Below are 16,796 nucleotides of genomic sequence, written 5' to 3' on the forward strand. Positions count from 1 at the left end.
GATTATGATAGTTAGATATTAAGATTTTTAGATACCATGAGTTGACCTCATTGACATTATGTACCTTTATCTTGTTTAAAGCTTTTAATGTAAATTCTACCTTGATTGAAAAACCCTGACTCCTGCTTTCATTTTTTGTATATGTATTGCTTAGTATGTCTCCATCCTTTTGAGTCTTTCTGAATCACCCTGTTTTGAATGTGCCTCTTATGATCATCATAGAGTTGGGTTTTGCTTTGTGTTACAGTATGAAAAATTTTTTTTAGTTAATATTTTATATTTTATGTGACAGATATGTTTAGTTCATATTTATCTTTTCAAGTCGCTGACTCTGTGCTCTGTTTTTCTCCTCTGAGTGTAAGGTAGATAAAGCTATAGATAGATGGATAGATATAGATAGGTGGATATAGGTTGGATTATATTTTTGTTTTAATTACCTTTATAACTTAATAAAATTACCTTTCGTTCTTTATTTCTTTTAGAGAGTATCCATCATTTTCATACTGTAAGCAGGAGAAAGTTTCCTTGTTTCCTCTCTTCCTCCCTTTCATTTCGTCTACCACCTAATATCAGTAAACTTAGTGTGTATGTAGCATACAATTAAATATGGTTGTATAATACTTACATAATTTTCAGTTTTAAATGGAGTTCTTTTTTACGTCTATTATAGTTGTAACGAAAGGCAAATTCTAATTCCCATTTACTTATCTCTACCACCCTCCCCATCTTATATTAGTTATACCATTTCTTTCTTGTGAGGGCGTGTAACATGTACATTGTAATCTGATACCCTAGTAGCCCCACTTCTTTTAACCTCAATTCTACATGTAAATGTATTCAAAGCAGCCTTCCAGTCCTTCTGTTGAGTTTTTCCTCATCACTTCTGCTGTTTATTTCCTAGTAACTTCTTTAAAGGGGGTTGTACAAACAATATTTCCTGAATTATTTATATATATAAAATATATATAATATATGAGATTATATTTTATATTATATATTTATAATATGAGATTATATAATCTCATATGTTATATGAACCTATAAAAATAATTCAATCACATATATAAATATATGTACATTACAAAATCCTTGGTTAATACTTTCTTTCCTTAGATATCTTGTAGTGTTGTACCACTGGCTTCTGGAATTGAATATAATCCTGAAGGAATTGAATATAATCCTGAAGAAATTGAAGGCTGGGCTAATTTCTCCCTTTGATGGTTTTACCTAGCTGCTCAGAGGAGTCTTTCTTTACCTTTAAGATTCAATAACTTTACTGCAGTGTTGATTATGACCACTGTTTTGGGACTGTTTTCATTGGCACAAAATGTGCCCCTTCAACATGTAGATCAAGGCATGTGGTGGGGGTATTTTGTTTTGGTTTTGGGTTTTTGGCCTGTATATTTGAAGGGATTTGGATATTTGTATGTTTGAAGGGATGTCTCCCATTGCTCCAATCCAAGTTCTTCCCTCTGCTTTTTCTAGATCTCAGAAATTCTTGATGAGTGCAAGAGATGTAGGTGTATCACTTCAAGTGAGCCGTTTATCATACTTGAAGTATGTTTTTGCTGTCATTTTCTGAAAATCTGCTACTGCTGGCCTTTTTTCACTGCTCACTTGGCCTTGAATGGCTTCTGCTTCATTTCTCCTCACATACTTCTCTTATGCCTTTTCTCATTCTCCAGATCATATCACTATTTTGCTTTTGTGTGGTATTCAAGAGAAAAAGAAAGTTGTTTTCCTGTGTTGCCACATTCATACCAGAAATCCTGGTATTGTTGTTTTCTGTTAGTTTGTTTTTTATGTATCCAGCAAGCTTCCATTACTAGTGTTTGGTAAGTTTATTATCTGAAGAGTTTGTTGGATTTTGTACATATTGTCTGCAGATAGTGACATTTCAGCACCATCTTTTCCAGTTTTTACACCGTCCTTGCCTCCCTCCTTCCCTTCCTTCCTTTTCCTTGCTTCCACCCTCTACCTCCCTTTCCCCCTCCCCTCCCATTTCACTTCAGTGTTACCATTTCAGCTACATCTTAGGAGTTGAGGTGTGTCATTTTTATCTCTCAGTTTGAAATATTTTCTACTTGATTATGATTTCTTCTTTACTAAGTTATTTAAAAGTATTTCTTAATTTTCAAATATGTGCCTGTTTTTTCCCCTGATTATTGTATTACTGACTTCTAATTTAATTGTAATACAGAGAATAATACCAGTTGTTTGATATGTGTTAAAGTGGTCAGTTTTCTTAAATGCTCTGTTTACTTGAAAAGAATATGTATCCTCTAGTTGTTGGCTGCAGTTTTACACATATCCTATTTGTTTTGAGACTGTTAATTGTATTCCTTGAATCAGCTATACTCTTACTAAATTTTTTTGCTTGCTTGAACTATCAGTTACTGAGAGAGGAATGTTAATCTCCCACTGATGGTGGATTTTTCCATTTCTTCTTATAGCTTTGGCATTTTTGCTTATATATTTTGAAGCTGCATACAACTTTATAATTGTTAATAGATTGAGCCTGTTATTATAAAGTGATATTTTTGCCTTAAAGTTTCTTTTGTCTGATATCAATTTTGATAGCTTTATTTTGGTTAGTGTATTTTCTGATGTCTTTTTCCACCCTTTTTCTTTTAGCCTTTTTTTTTTTTTTTTTTTTTTTTTTGTGTTACGCGGGCCTCTCACCCTTGTGGCGTCTCCCGTTGCGGAGCACAGGCTCCGGATGCGCAGGCTCAGCGGCCATGGCTCACGGGCCCAGCCGCTCCGCGGCATGTGGGATCTTCCCGGACTGGGGCACGAACCCATGTCCCCTGCATCGGCAGGCGGACTCTCACCACTGCGCCACCAGGGAAGCCCCTCTTTTAGCTTTTATAATCAACATTTAGTTGGATTATTTGTAGGTGTTTTATCTAGTCTTCCAATATCTTTCCCCCCACCCCAGTCTCTCTTAATTGGAGTATTTAATCTAAATATAGGTAGTGTCATTTCCAGTATATTTGGATTTAAATCTGCCATCTCATTTTGTCCTTTCTATTTTTTCCACCTCCCTTTTCCCCACTTCTTTTCCTCTTTATTTCTGCATTCTTTTGTTGATCTCAGCAAGAAATAATTGGACTGGGGATGTCTAGCATATTGATGAAGTCACGGAAATGGATTAAATCACCCAGGGAGAAAGGAAAAACACAGTATCAGAGATGAAGAATTCTCTCCATGAGCTTATCAGCAGACTAGACACAGCAGAAGATAGAATCAGTAAATTTGAAGACAAGTCAATATAAATTATCCAAACTGAAGTTGAAAGAAAAAGTAAAAAAACAGAACAGACTATCCAAGATCAATGGGGTAATATCCAGACAGCTTAATACAATATTACTAAAGTCCCAACAGGAGAGAGAAATGGGATAGATTCCAAGAGATGATGGCTGAGAAGTTTTTTCTTTTCTTTTTTTAGTGGGACATAAAATTATGACATTTTAAGAGTAAATGAAATATATGGTAAAGTGGTCTCAGGCCCTTGGGAAGAAGAAAATTCAAACTTCTTTAGAACAAGTTAGGCTTCAAAAAACTCCTAGCTAGGGATTTCCCTGGTGGTCCAGTGGTTAGGACTCAGCGCTTTCACTGCCGTGGCCTGGGTTCACACCCTGGTTGGGGAACTAAGCCACGCAGCCAAAAAAAAAAAAAGAAAAGAAATCCTAGATAAAGCTCCCCAAAACAGAAGATCATAGTCATATCACAAATCCAACTGAGAAACTAGACACTATGGGCTAGAGTTAATGGAGAAAAAAGAAGAGTAGAGTCAGACCCCTTAAGACTTAAGATATTGGAGTTGTCAGCTCAGATTACAGTGTGTAAAACAAGCATATTTAATATGTTTAAGAATAAAAAGGGATTGAGATCATGAGTAAAGGGCAAGAGACCATATAAAAACTCAATGGGAGAATTTAATAGCATTTTGCACAGAGTTGAATATTAAATTGTAACACATCTGAAGAAGTATCAGGATGCAGGAAAAAATGGAGAGAGGGAGGGCAAGAAAGAAAGAGAGAGAAATGGAAAATACGTGAAGAGTTAGATGATAAAGAATGAGAAGCTCTAATGTGTCTAGACAGAGTTCCAGAACGAAAGAAAGAAAAAGAATAGGGCAGAGGCAGTGTTCAAAGAGGAGATCCCAGAATTTGATGAAAGACACAACTCACAAATTCAGGAAGCCTAATGAATCTCGAGCAAGATAAAAAAGAAGTCTACATGTAGACACGTCCTGGTAAAACTGTACAATACCATAAAAAATACACAATCTTTGAAGAACTGTTGTAGTAACATGGAAGTCAGAATACAGTGTCAATTCTGTTATAATCTAATGGAATGTTGAATGTGCTCAGAGCAAACAACCATCAACCTAGAATTGCACACCCAGCAAAAATATCTTTGAGAGTAGAGATTAGGGCTTCCCTGGTTGCGCAGTGGTTGAGAGTCCACCTGCCGATGCAGGGGACACGGGTTCGTGCCCTGGTCCGGGAAGATCCCACATGCCACAGAGCGGCTGGGCCCGTGAGCCATGGCCGCTCAGCCTGCGCGTCCGGAGCCTGTGCTCTGCAACGGGAGAGGCCACAATGGTGAGAGGCCCGCATACCGCAAAAAAAAAAAGAGTAGAGATTAAAAATAGATAAATTTTTGGATAAAATTTGCCACCAGAAGACTCTTCTAAAAGAAATTTCAAAGAAAGTATTTAAGAAAGAAAGAATGTGATTCCCTTTGAAAGACTTGAGATGCAATAAAGAATCTCTTATAATCAATATTTAATTGGATTGTATGTGGTTTTTTTGTTTTCTGTTTTTGCGGTACGCGGGCCTCTCACTGTTGTGGCCTCTCCCATTGCGGAGCTTAATAGCCAGACAACATAAAATTGCCCAGGTTGCTGAGAGAAAACTATTGAGAAGGATCGAATAGGGAAAAAAATCGTAATGTGTTATATATTCACTTTTCAATTTTAACTAATTTATCCAAATGAGTTCAATACTGGCATTCCACAAAATACATCAGCCTTCTTTTGCATACTGATTAAATAGCTCATGTGAGAAATAGTGGAGAGATGTTAGATGATAGAGATGCTTTGAAAGTGTATCCAAAAGATACTAAACTGAATAAAAGAAAGGCAGATTGTAGAGCCTTTGAAATGAGATTTATCTTTAGGTCTGTTAACTAGAAGGAGCTACTTATCTACCCTGCTGTAGAAGGCTAGCAAGGAATCATTTATCATTCCTTTCCCCTTCTCATTCTTCTGTGCTGCTTTATAGCAAATGAATATTCTCAACTTGCTTTGAGATGTCTAGTTTTTAAGTGGAACTGCTGAGGCAAATTGGACCACTTCTTTGGATCAGTCCCACAGTTTTGAGCCAAAACCTCATTAAGACTAATAGATGACCAACATATCTGTGTTGGCTTTTCAAAATTAGCAGTGCATCTTATTTGGAGAATAATCTTGTAGTGTTTAACCGCATAGCTGGCCACAGTCTCAAGTAATGCTTTTTGCTATAAAGTCTAAAAAGTTGAACGTTAATAGTTACTCCAGCTTCTTGTGGTTAGTAACTTGCCTGGCATATCGTTTTCTGTCCTTTAACTTTCAACTTTCTAAGTCCTCATGTTTTAGGGATATCTCTTATAATCAGCATGTAGTTGGATTTGTTTTTCTGACAGTATTTTATTTTAATACTTTACATTTCTTGTGATTACTTATAAATCTGTTTCTTACATCTTTTTACTTTCTATTTTCCTGTTTTTTGTTGTCTGTCTTACCTTTATAAAATTGAAGTTATCTTAATCTTTCCCCCTTTGCTACTCCTATTTTTCTGATAACAACCCTTGGAATTCTAATACAAATTATGCTTAATTTAACAAAGTCTAAAGTTAACTCCATCTCAATCAGTAGAAGGACTCTAGAACGCTTTAATTTCAAACACCCTTTCCTATTATCTATGGCTGTGTCTGCTAGCATTTTTTTTTAACTCTTTTCCATCCTGCAAGCTAGGTGGTATTGTTACTGTTGTGATTATTAATCTGTATATTTATTAATTTCATTTCTTACCACTTACTTTTAGTATTTCAGACCTTTTGTCTGGCATCATTTTCCTTCCTTAAAACAGTGACTTTCAAGTCCTCAGTAAGAATATTTTTAGTATTACAACCACACAAACACAACTGAAACAAAAGTTTTAGAAGACAGTATTAACCTTTATTATGTGAAATATCCTCTGTATTTTTCTACTCTTTTTTTTTCTCCTTTTTTTCTGCCTGTTACAATCTACGAAATCAATGTCATGACCCACTAGTGGGTCACAATCTATGATTTCAGAAATACTGCTTTAGGAAGTTCCTTTTTAATGAATCTGTAGGTGGTAAATTCTCTTTTTATCTGGAAGTACCTTTATTTCATCATTTCTGAAAAATATTTTCATTTGGTATACAAATGAAAATGTTTTCTCTCACACACCAAAGCATACTATCTTCCATCTTTTGATGTTGCTTTTGAATCTTCTGTCAATCTGATTGTGGGTGATCCTTAATTTTTTTCTGGGTAGTAGTATGATTTCATTGTCTTTGCTCCCATAGTTATGGGACTCAGTGAGTGTTTCTAGGTGCTTATTTTTATTTAGCCTGTGTGGTATACCTGTGCTTCCTGTACCTCCGGAGTCATGTCTTTCATCAGTTCTGAAAAATTCTCAGCCATTATATCAATAGAAATATAATTCACTTACTATAAAACTCACCCTTTTAAAGTGTACAGTTCAGTGGTTTTTAGTATATTCCACAAGGTCATGCAACCATTGTTACAATCTAATAGCAGAACGTTTTCACCACCCTGCTACATTTTTTTGAGCTGTATCTTGACTGTCTTTTAACCCATCCCCTAGATAGTTGGTGAATTTTTTTGTTTATTTTTTACAATTAGGTTTTTCAGTTGTAAAAATCTCATTTGGTTCTTTCTGCAGTCTGCCTATTTTTTTGGTTTTGATTTTTTAGTGTTTTATGTTTGCTAATTTTTGTAATTCCATTTTATATTTTAAACATTTTATAGTTACTTTATATTCTGTAACAGACTATTCCAAAATCTGAGTTCTTGGGAACTAAATCTATTGCTTATTTTTTGTGACTCTTGCTTGTGATAGATTTATTTCCTTTTGTGTGTATAGTAATCTTTGATTGTAACTCATATTTTATTGATCCTAATCTAGGAAAAAATTTGCGACCAAAATTGAGGATGCTTTCTGAGAATATATTTTATTCCCACTGCCAAGACCCAGAGATCCTGGGATTTCCAGCCTACTTCCAGGTTCTTTTCCTTACTAGTGAGGCTTCTCAAGTTTAGTTCCCCCACCTTGCTTAAACCTCAAGCATGAGTGTCACCCACATGTCCTAAGGAGAGCACTTGCCCATCACAGCTCTGATTTCAGTTTCAGGTCATAGCTGATTTTTAAATTTTGTTTTGTTTTTTCTTCTCTGATTGCCCTTCTTGGGGATTTACTTTTCTCTCTGTGGTTCCTGCAGTGCAGTGAAAATTGTGTTTTATATATCTGGTTAGTTGAGGGGTTTTTAGCCAGGGATAGGAGTAGGGAATGCCACAGTATCTAGTCCACCACACTGCCAAAAGAGAAAGTAAAATTAAACTCTGAACTTTGTTTGAAGACAACCGTTAGTATAACCACACGCTAATTACCGCACCATATTGCTACTTCTGCTCTGACTTTAACTGGTACCATTAAATGTTATGAAAAGCCCTTTTTCCCTCTTCAGGGAAGACTACTTTTTTATAACATTCACTTAAAACTCTACCAAGTCATTTTTTGTTTTATTTTGTGGTTCTTACAGGATTATGTTGATAAAGAGAAGGCAATTGCCAAAGCGTTGGAAGACCTCAGAGCCAACTTTTACTGTGAACTCTGTGATAAGCAATATCAGAAACATCAGGAATTTGACAACCATATCAACTCCTATGATCATGCACACAAGCAGGTGAGGAACAGTTAATTTCTAACAAAGAAAAAGATACTTTATTTGTTATAACTATTGCATTTTATGAGTGTACCCCAAAAAACTTGTTGACTATGGTTTCTTGTATCTGCCTGTCTTTATCTGAGGTCATCTGACTGATTTGACTTTTCTCCAGTGACAGAGTCCTGACATTGACCTCATCCTTCCAAGATTGTATGTAGAGTGAAGAATTGTGAGCTTCATAAATCGTGCATAAAATTTTTGGCTTTGAGTGGTTTCTAAATTTGTATTTTTCAACTAAGGATCACTGGGAGCTTTGTTTCCCTTTCTCCCCCTTTCTGAACTTGTTAAACTTTGAATAGTTATCTCAGACTGTGGTCATTTCCTCTTCTGTATCTAAGAATTCATGCTGTATTGGTTATTTCCTATCAGTAAGTCATTTTGTTACTTGGTATACCTTGGAGGATAGATAAATTTTGAGGAGGAAAATCAAGTTAGATGCTATTTTAACTTCAACAGAAAATTCTGATGCTGCATGTTGAAGAGCTTGCTGAAAAATGAATTACACCTTCTTTATGGTCTTTTTCTTTTCTTTTCTATTCTATTCTTTTCTTTCTTTCTTTTTTTTCTTTCTTTCACTGATTTAGAAAAGGAACTTATTCCTAACTAGTACTGGCATAAAGAAGGCGGCAATAATTCCCTTGGGGGATTTTAGAAGGAGGAAATGAATCTTTACATCTCTAGAACAATTCTAACTTATTAAAGAATTTTGAGCCATTTGATCTTAGGTGACTTTAGCAGAACTTGCTAAGTCTTTGGGGATACAATGGTTGTAGTTGTTAAATTTGTAAGATTTATGAGCATTACTGGAATGCTCTCATAAGCTGGACCTGTCAAACCAACTTTTTTTTTTTTTTACCTTTGTTTCATCTTCCAACCAACCATAAGATTTTAGTGCACATAAAAGGCGAGCTTTGACTAAGTTTTCTTTTACTGGCACAGGAATAGTTTGTAAGCTGGTTGTGGTCTTATACTTTTTCCACATTTAACTACACCTAACCAGTTTAAGATTCTTCCACTGATAGAGTTATATTGAAGACAGCTTTTCAACTTTTTATACAACTTTGGACATTGTTTTAATATATTGTCAGCTCTACTTGATTTGAGGAAGAGAAATCTAGAGAGCATATATATGGACAAGATATATTAGCAATTACCTTACTACTTCAAAGAATCATCTGTCAAGAAAGACAAATGCAACAGTGAATATTGCTTATCCAGTAACTTTTCCAGCTTTTTGGTGTGTGTGTAGTTCAGATTTGGGGTTTTGTTTTTGTTTTGTTTGTTTGGAGGAATTAACAAAGATATTTAGCATCTAAATACATATCTACCATTTTGGGCTCTTGAGAATTTCTTCGGTTAAGAATTGTGTATGATAAATTAAAAGAATTGATATATGTATAACTAAATCACTTTGCTGTACACCTGAAACTAACACATTATAAATCAACTATACTCCAATATAAAATAAAATTTTTTTAAAAAATGAAAAGATTCCAGAGGAAACTTTAGACACCAAAAAAGAACAATTAGAAAGATTACATTTTTAGTTGAAAGAAGTTTCTTGACTTCCCTTTCAATTAGAAAAAAATGAACCAGGAAAAGTGTGATTCAAAGTTGAATCATGTATAGACTTGCTTTTTAAGGGGAAAAAATTCTATCAGAGCAAAACAGATTTACAAATTAAATCTGAGCAAAAATACGGAACTAATAAAATTCGTATTGACAACATTAATGTGATGGATGGTAATGTTTTAGTGATGTTGCTCTCAGTTTGAGAGTAGGAGAAATTATTACAACTGATTCATTTGAATTTGACATGTTTATTCTCCTGTGCACCTTGTGTTGCCTCTGTTCTCTCATCACTTTTCTCTTTTGCAGTGATTCTCCATCTGGGGAGATTTTGTCCCCCAGGGGACACTTGGCAATGTCTGGAGACATTTTTGATTATCACAACTAGGGAGATGGTGCTACTGGCACCTAGTGGGTAGAGACTAAGTGTGCCGCTAAACATCCTACAATTCACAGAAAAGCTCCTTGCAACAAAGAATTACCTGGCCCAAAATGTTGATCAGTAGTGCTGAGGTTGAGAAACTCTGTTCTCTTAAGACTACTGAAAAACTTTCAAATACATGTGATATTGTGGTATTGTTTGGCCTTTGTTTGGTACAAACCAGTCAATTTCATTTTAAGTCCCCAGTTATGTTGTAAACATTTTTGTGTTCTCATCTAAATGATCTCAAATATTTATTATTATTACTCCTTTTTAGATTATCATCAAAATGAAAATACAAAATTAAGGATTTCTTATATTGAACTACCTTATCCATTAATATAGAATATATCTGTGATCCCTGGTCTGGGAAAAAAGTCTTTAGCTGGTGTGATTAATGAATGCATGTAAGTTTATTTGTTCACCTTGATCAAAAGCCCATCTTAGGTGGGCTGTTCTTAAACAAAGAACAGATGTGGTATAAGTTTGTTATTTTGTTTGTTTTTTGGTAGTGTTCTCTATTTGGTTAAAATGTAGGCTTTTCATCTTTCTTTATACTGTTCTCAATGCAAGTGGTAGAATCTTGAAACAGAATGCTATAAATATATAAACAAAAAAATGCACAGTACTGAATTTTTTATAGTTACTTTTCCCTGCCCTTAGAATTTCTAAGGAGACTTTAACTGACCTTGGTACAACACAGCTAAGTAATCCCTAAGAGGAGGAGGTAGGTCCTATTTTTCATTCCTCTTTGACGGACATGAACTTACCATACAAATGGACCTACCATTTTCCAAATTTATGCTCTAAAATCATAAAGACACCCTGTCTTGTCTTCCAGGAAGGCACACAGGATTATTATGAATCTGAGATAATAGGTAAGTACATTCAACCCTATATTAGTAATCCCTAGTTTGCATCTTTCATCAAATTTTCACCATTAAAATTTTCCAGAGAAATAATATGTTAGTGGTAAACTTACTAGTGTAGGCAGGATCCTGAACATGCCCTTATCTTTATTAAGCACAAGTAATCTCTCAAAAAGGAGCTATGTGGTCACCCTTATTTGTGGTGATTTTTTATCCCCCTGCCCTTTGGTGCTGTGTACATCTCACTATTCACTCGTTTTTCTCAAATTTTCTAAGATATTTTGTGAAGAGAGTCATTAATACACAGATATTAAGACCCAGCTTGATTTTCAGAGATGAAAAACCTAATTAGACATTTTGGCTCTTTTTAGCAGTTCAATCCTCTTTAAAAGTGATAATTTCATACATTTTGAAATCTTCAAGGGTAAGCCTTCCATTCTTCAAGGGATAACCCAATGTATGATTCATTTTTATATATGTTAGTTCTGATATGCCTGAGTGCTCAATAAACATTAGTATTCATCTTCTACCTTTGTTGGCTTAGTTATAAGTTAAAGTTGACTTTGAAACTAAACATTTTTCCGTCTCTACCTTCGTGCCTCTTTATTTTGCATATCTTTTTAAAGAACATATCTGCTAATGAATATAACAATGGAAACCATTTCTTTAGTCTTGCAAGGTTTAAATTTCAAACTCCAAAGAATATTCTCTTTCCCAGAGGTAAATTTGTAGCAGCACAGTGGTCGGTGCCTTATTTTAATGCTGGTGTGTTTTGGTTTTGCTTTTGCTTTCTTGGTGCCTTATTACCCACTCAGGATTCTTCCAGTCTTACTCTCTTTTATTTGTGCCACTAAGGGGCTCTCCTCACTAGCCTCCAGTACATAAACTAGAGATCACAAATTGTCCCACAGATGTACAATTGACCCTTGAACCACACGGGGGTTAGTGGTGCCAACCCTTCCAGGCAGTCGAAAATCTGTGTATGATTTATAGTTGGCCCTCCATATCTGAGGTTCCTCCCTATCTGTGGTTCCATATCTGTGGATTCAGCCAACCCCAGATCATATAGTACTATAGTATTTACTGTTGAAAAAAATCCACATATCAGTGGATCTGCACAATTCACACTCATGTTATTCAAGGGTCAGCTGTATTTTGCCTGGTCTTTGTGGTGTCAGTTTTTTTCTCCTTTAATTTCAGTTGGTTCCCAACTTTTTAAAATGAGATATTATATCATTCAGGCTTTGGCTTATCTTGAAAAATTGAAACATCTGAGAACATTGGGCCTGCATATCAACATAACAGTTGGGTAAAGCTGATTAGTTGCCTTCTCTTTAGAAAGGCATGTTCTCATTCTCCAATTAGTTATGGTTTCCACTTCATCTCTTCTCTTACATAAGCCTGTGAGACTCATTACATTACCTACCAAATCCCTCTAAACATTTGAATTTGTGACCCAGGCCTGTACCTTTCCTTCTTTTCCACACAGGCTCCCACAGGTTCTCATTGACACTAGGGAAGTAGCACATTGAAAAGATGCCTTCTTATTCCTCCTTAGTGTTGGGTACAATTTCCTTGCAATTTCAAAACCATCTGTGGTAGTCCAATCCAATATCAAAATCTGGTACTGTAAAGCAGCTTTGAGAAATTCCTTTAACTTGTACAAAGAATCAGTATCTCCATCAGAGGAAAGAATGCTTTCAGCCTGCCTCTTCTTTTTGCTAAGGTAGCTTCAGTATGAAAACCCCTGTACTTCAGTACATTTTTTAAAAAAAGAAATACGAAGGTCTGTTTTATCTGTAAAAGTAGTGGTTTCCTGAGCTTTATAAATGACTGAACTAAAACAAATCAAGCCTATAGCAGCCATTAGTGATTTCTCTATTCTGAATTGTACAGAATAGAATCTATAACTACTACATGGTTTAGTTAACTTTGTCTAAACTTTGTCTAATACTTCTGAATTGAAGTATTTTCTGAGAAATTGTTTGGTGATAGAAGGAATGATCATTTTTGGACTTCACATAAACTTCATTCAAGTTTGGACTACTTTCCACTTGAAGGTTCACTATTGACTGGTCAGATTTTTTTGCCTCTCGATGCATTTGATTCTCTGTATGCTTGGCACATGTAACATCAGGACAGTAAGCACACCAAAGCCAATTGAACCTCTGGGAAGCCACTGCAGATCTGATGAAATGTAACTGTATTCCTTTTTCAGTGCAACTTTGATATTCAGTGCAGGTGTTGGGGGGGGCAGCGCAGAAGTAAAAACAAAACTAAAAAGGCAAAGTGAGAAAAGATAATTCTAGGGCTAAAAGAAAAGGACCTTTCTAAGAAGTGAAATCCCTAAGATCAGATACCAATGAAGATATTTCATAGGTGCTGTATATTTTGGGTGTTTATAGAATGTTTATACTTAGAAAACCATAAATTGATTATTGTAAAGATGTGAAACAGGTTAGGAAAATCATAAAGTATTTATGAATCCCAAAGCTTCATATGTTGACTTAAATAGCACAGTTCACTTCTGAAGAGATTATTCTTTGAGAAGCAAAAGCAAGTGTGAAGAGAGGAATGTATCTCAGAACTAAAGCATATTGTAGTTGTATTTTAATAACCTGTATCAGAGAGGTGAAAATTTTAGGTTCAGTGATATTTTGTACACGGTGGGATACCATTTTCTTTGGGACTGTTTTGTCTAATAAGAGAATTGACATCATTTGGCCAGTCTTCCAACAACTGAGCATGATTCGAGCCTTTTCACCTGTTAAATCTTATATACCCACCACCTCTGCTTTTGTTGAGAATAGGTTCCTTACACCCTGCTGTCACAACCTAGTTAACCTTGGAAAACTCTGCATCTGTTTAGGGAAGCTGTCTGCTTTTGTGAGCCGAGGTAACTTTAAACAGACCCTTTGGGAGCTAAGGTTGCTGGTAAACCCTGTATTCTCATACTATGTATTTCTAACTCTGTTCTTTATCTTGACACACAATTCCAAAGTGAATAAAAATGATTCTACCTAATTTATGTTTTGTAGCTTTCAACTGGTTTTCTGCTTCTATACACATGCATTCATCACAGTGATGCACTGTGGCAGAGATTCTGGGATGAGCCTGTATGTTCTATTGTAGTCTGAAAAGTTAAAGCAACTTAAGGAATAATGATAAGTTTGTGAGCAACAGTACTGAAAAGAGAACTCTGAACTAGGATGCTGCTGTTCCATTTGCTTTGGACCTAAGCAACTCTTAACGAATTATGCTCCTTCAGATTTTACCTAGAGGGCAAATCTTTGCCTCCAGATATGATCTCTAGAGGATTATGTAGATATACTTAAAACTTGTTATCCACAAAACCACAGTGGTATACCATTTCACACCTACTCAGATGGCTAAAATGAAAAAGACACAGTAAGTGCCGGAGAAGATATGGAGAAATTGGAAATCTCCTGCACTGCTAGTGGGGTTATAAAGTGGCACAGCCCCTCTGGAAAACAGTTTGACAGTTCCTCAAAATGTTAAATATAGAGCTACCACATGACCAACACATACTTAAGAGAAATGAAAATATGTCCACACAAAAACTTGTACAAGATTGTTCACAGCAGCACTATTCATCATAGCCAAAAAGTGGAAGCAACCGAAATATCCATCAACTGATGGATAGATATACAAAATGTGGTACAACTATGCAATGGAATGCTATTCAGCAATAAAATAGAATGACTTACTGATAAATACAACATGCACGAATCTTGAAAATATTAAGTGGAAGAAGCCAATCACAAAAGACCCTTATGTTGTATGATTTTATTTATATGAAAAGTTTAGAATAAGCAAATCTATGGATAATATAGTTCAGGTTTCCAGGGACTGGGTAGAAAGGGACAGTGAGGAATGAATGCTAATGGATGGGTTTTCCTTGGGGGATAATGGAAATATTCTAAAATTTGATAGTGCTGATGGTTGCACAACTCTGAGAATATGCTAAACCCACTAAATTTTACACTTTAAATGGGTGAATTTTATGATACATGAATTACATATCAATAAAATTATTTTTAACAGCTTCATTATCAAACTTAAATTTTGGTAGTGATGATGGTGACTTCATATATTGAATACGTGTGTGTGTGTGTGTGTGTGTGTGTGTGTGTGTGAAAAATACCTTAAAGCAGTATACACCTGGTGCTATTAAAGAATATAACATACTTTTTAAGGCTTTTTGCTGTATTTCTGAACATAAAAGCAAATATAACAGTGATTTTATGACAAATTAATTTGATATTAACCAAATGATATTAAGTCATTGTGTTTCAGAGTAATTGGGCACAAATGGTATTGCTACAAATGACTATTAGAACTACTGTTACCTAGCCAAAAGAATGTATACTTCTCTTTTTCCCCTCTGAGTTTTTTCAGTATCTGTAATCATCATTAGTGTTTAGTTTTCTCTGTTACCAAACATTTGGTTTTCTCTGTTACTGAATAAAACTCATTTTCATCACTTACTGATATGCATGTGCTAAAAGAAGAATTTACACCTCAGTGCCCAGTAACTTGGATTTCCTTAACCTTTCAACTATAATCTTTTTTCTGTGAGTAGTTTAACGCTGAGGCTTTCTGTGTTCTCTGCTGGTCTTTTCCCTCCCTCATCACATGGCGATGTTCTGGCTGGTCTCATCCAGAGGCATCAAACACTGAGACTTGAAGTGGGTAACCTGGCCAAGCAACTACAGCATGACTACTCCAGTTTTGGAGGGGAAAGGAGTTCCTCATTAATGTTATGTCATTGGAGAGAGGCAGGAAACAGTGGGAAGAAGAGGCCGTGGATTTGGGGTATGTGGGGTTGTTGACATAATGGAAAGGGAGTAGTTGAGTTCAGAAAGGGCTGGATCATGTTTAGGCAGAAAAACAGATTGAGTTGCAAGCAACCACTGCTTCTTTGATCACCATTTTCCATCTCTGTTCGTAACCAACAAATAATACGTAAAAGTATGTATGTGTTCCCTTTCCCAATAACTGATTTTAAAACTGAAACAAGTTTGATAAATGTTTATTGAACATCTCTTTTGTGCCATAGACAATGGTGTGTGCATTGCAGGGTTAGTTATAAAGGAAAACTAAGAACAGTCTCTGGGAGAGTGAGATTGCTATCTGGTGAGAAAAAGAAATCACAGATAATCTGACCCTGAAGAGACAGAATTAGGTTTCTCTTTAGAATTGAGTAAATATTAGAACATAGGATTTTTAGTGGCAATAGAAAATACTCTCTGCCTATTTTCTGGTGCCTGAAATTCCCTTCACATGGAAACAATGTTTTTATTCTTTAAATTGCAATAATAGATTTAAAATACTTGAGAAAGATAATAGATTTATTCCTAGTAAAGTATACTCAATCAAATATAAGCTTCTAACATAAAATTTTGTTGTGATTCAAGAGAAGAGTAGCATCAAAAGATATAAAAAGTATTTTATTAGACTGAGATCCTTGTTGTCTTTTGTTGATAGGGAAAACTGTCTCATTCATTCCCAGCTCAAACACAGTGCCACTTCTTGCTATTGACACTCCACATTATTGATAATGTGGACAAATATATCACCTACACTGAAAACCTGGTAAGATTTACCAGATTCTCATTTCTCTGGTTTAATTTGTTTGCAGATGGATAGTGGAGCAGGATTTTGGGTCTGGAGTAGATATTTTTCTGCCAACACAGTGCTGTTTAGCTGGTTTTAAGAACTAGAATGTCATTTACATTTGAAGTGGTCTTTAGCCCAACTGTGGATGGGTATTTCAAGAGCTGGGTTATTTGTTAAGTTCTTCCCTCTACTGGTCTTTTGGGAAATTTAATAGAAACCCCAGCTACCATGTGAGTGAAAATCAGTGAGAA

General features: G+C 35.4%; 1 protein-coding gene across 11 annotated transcripts in view; it reads left to right on the top strand.

Moving 5' to 3' along the window:
* GPATCH8 (G-patch domain containing 8) overlaps positions 1 to 16,796 on the top strand; it is a 100,439-nt gene that overhangs the window by 70,297 nt on the left and 13,346 nt on the right. For all 11 annotated transcript variants that reach the window (XM_082680039.1, XM_082680041.1, XM_082680044.1 and 8 more), the window contains one exon: positions 7,861 to 8,004. In XM_082680039.1, coding sequence (XP_082536165.1) covers positions 7,861 to 8,004 — 144 coding nt within the window. The remainder of the gene's footprint in view (positions 1 to 7,860; positions 8,005 to 16,796) is intronic.

The sequence above is a fragment of the Grampus griseus genome (genome assembly GCF_964374135.1).
Source record: "Grampus griseus genome assembly, chromosome: 20".
Taxonomy (NCBI): domain Eukaryota; kingdom Metazoa; phylum Chordata; class Mammalia; order Artiodactyla; family Delphinidae; genus Grampus; species Grampus griseus.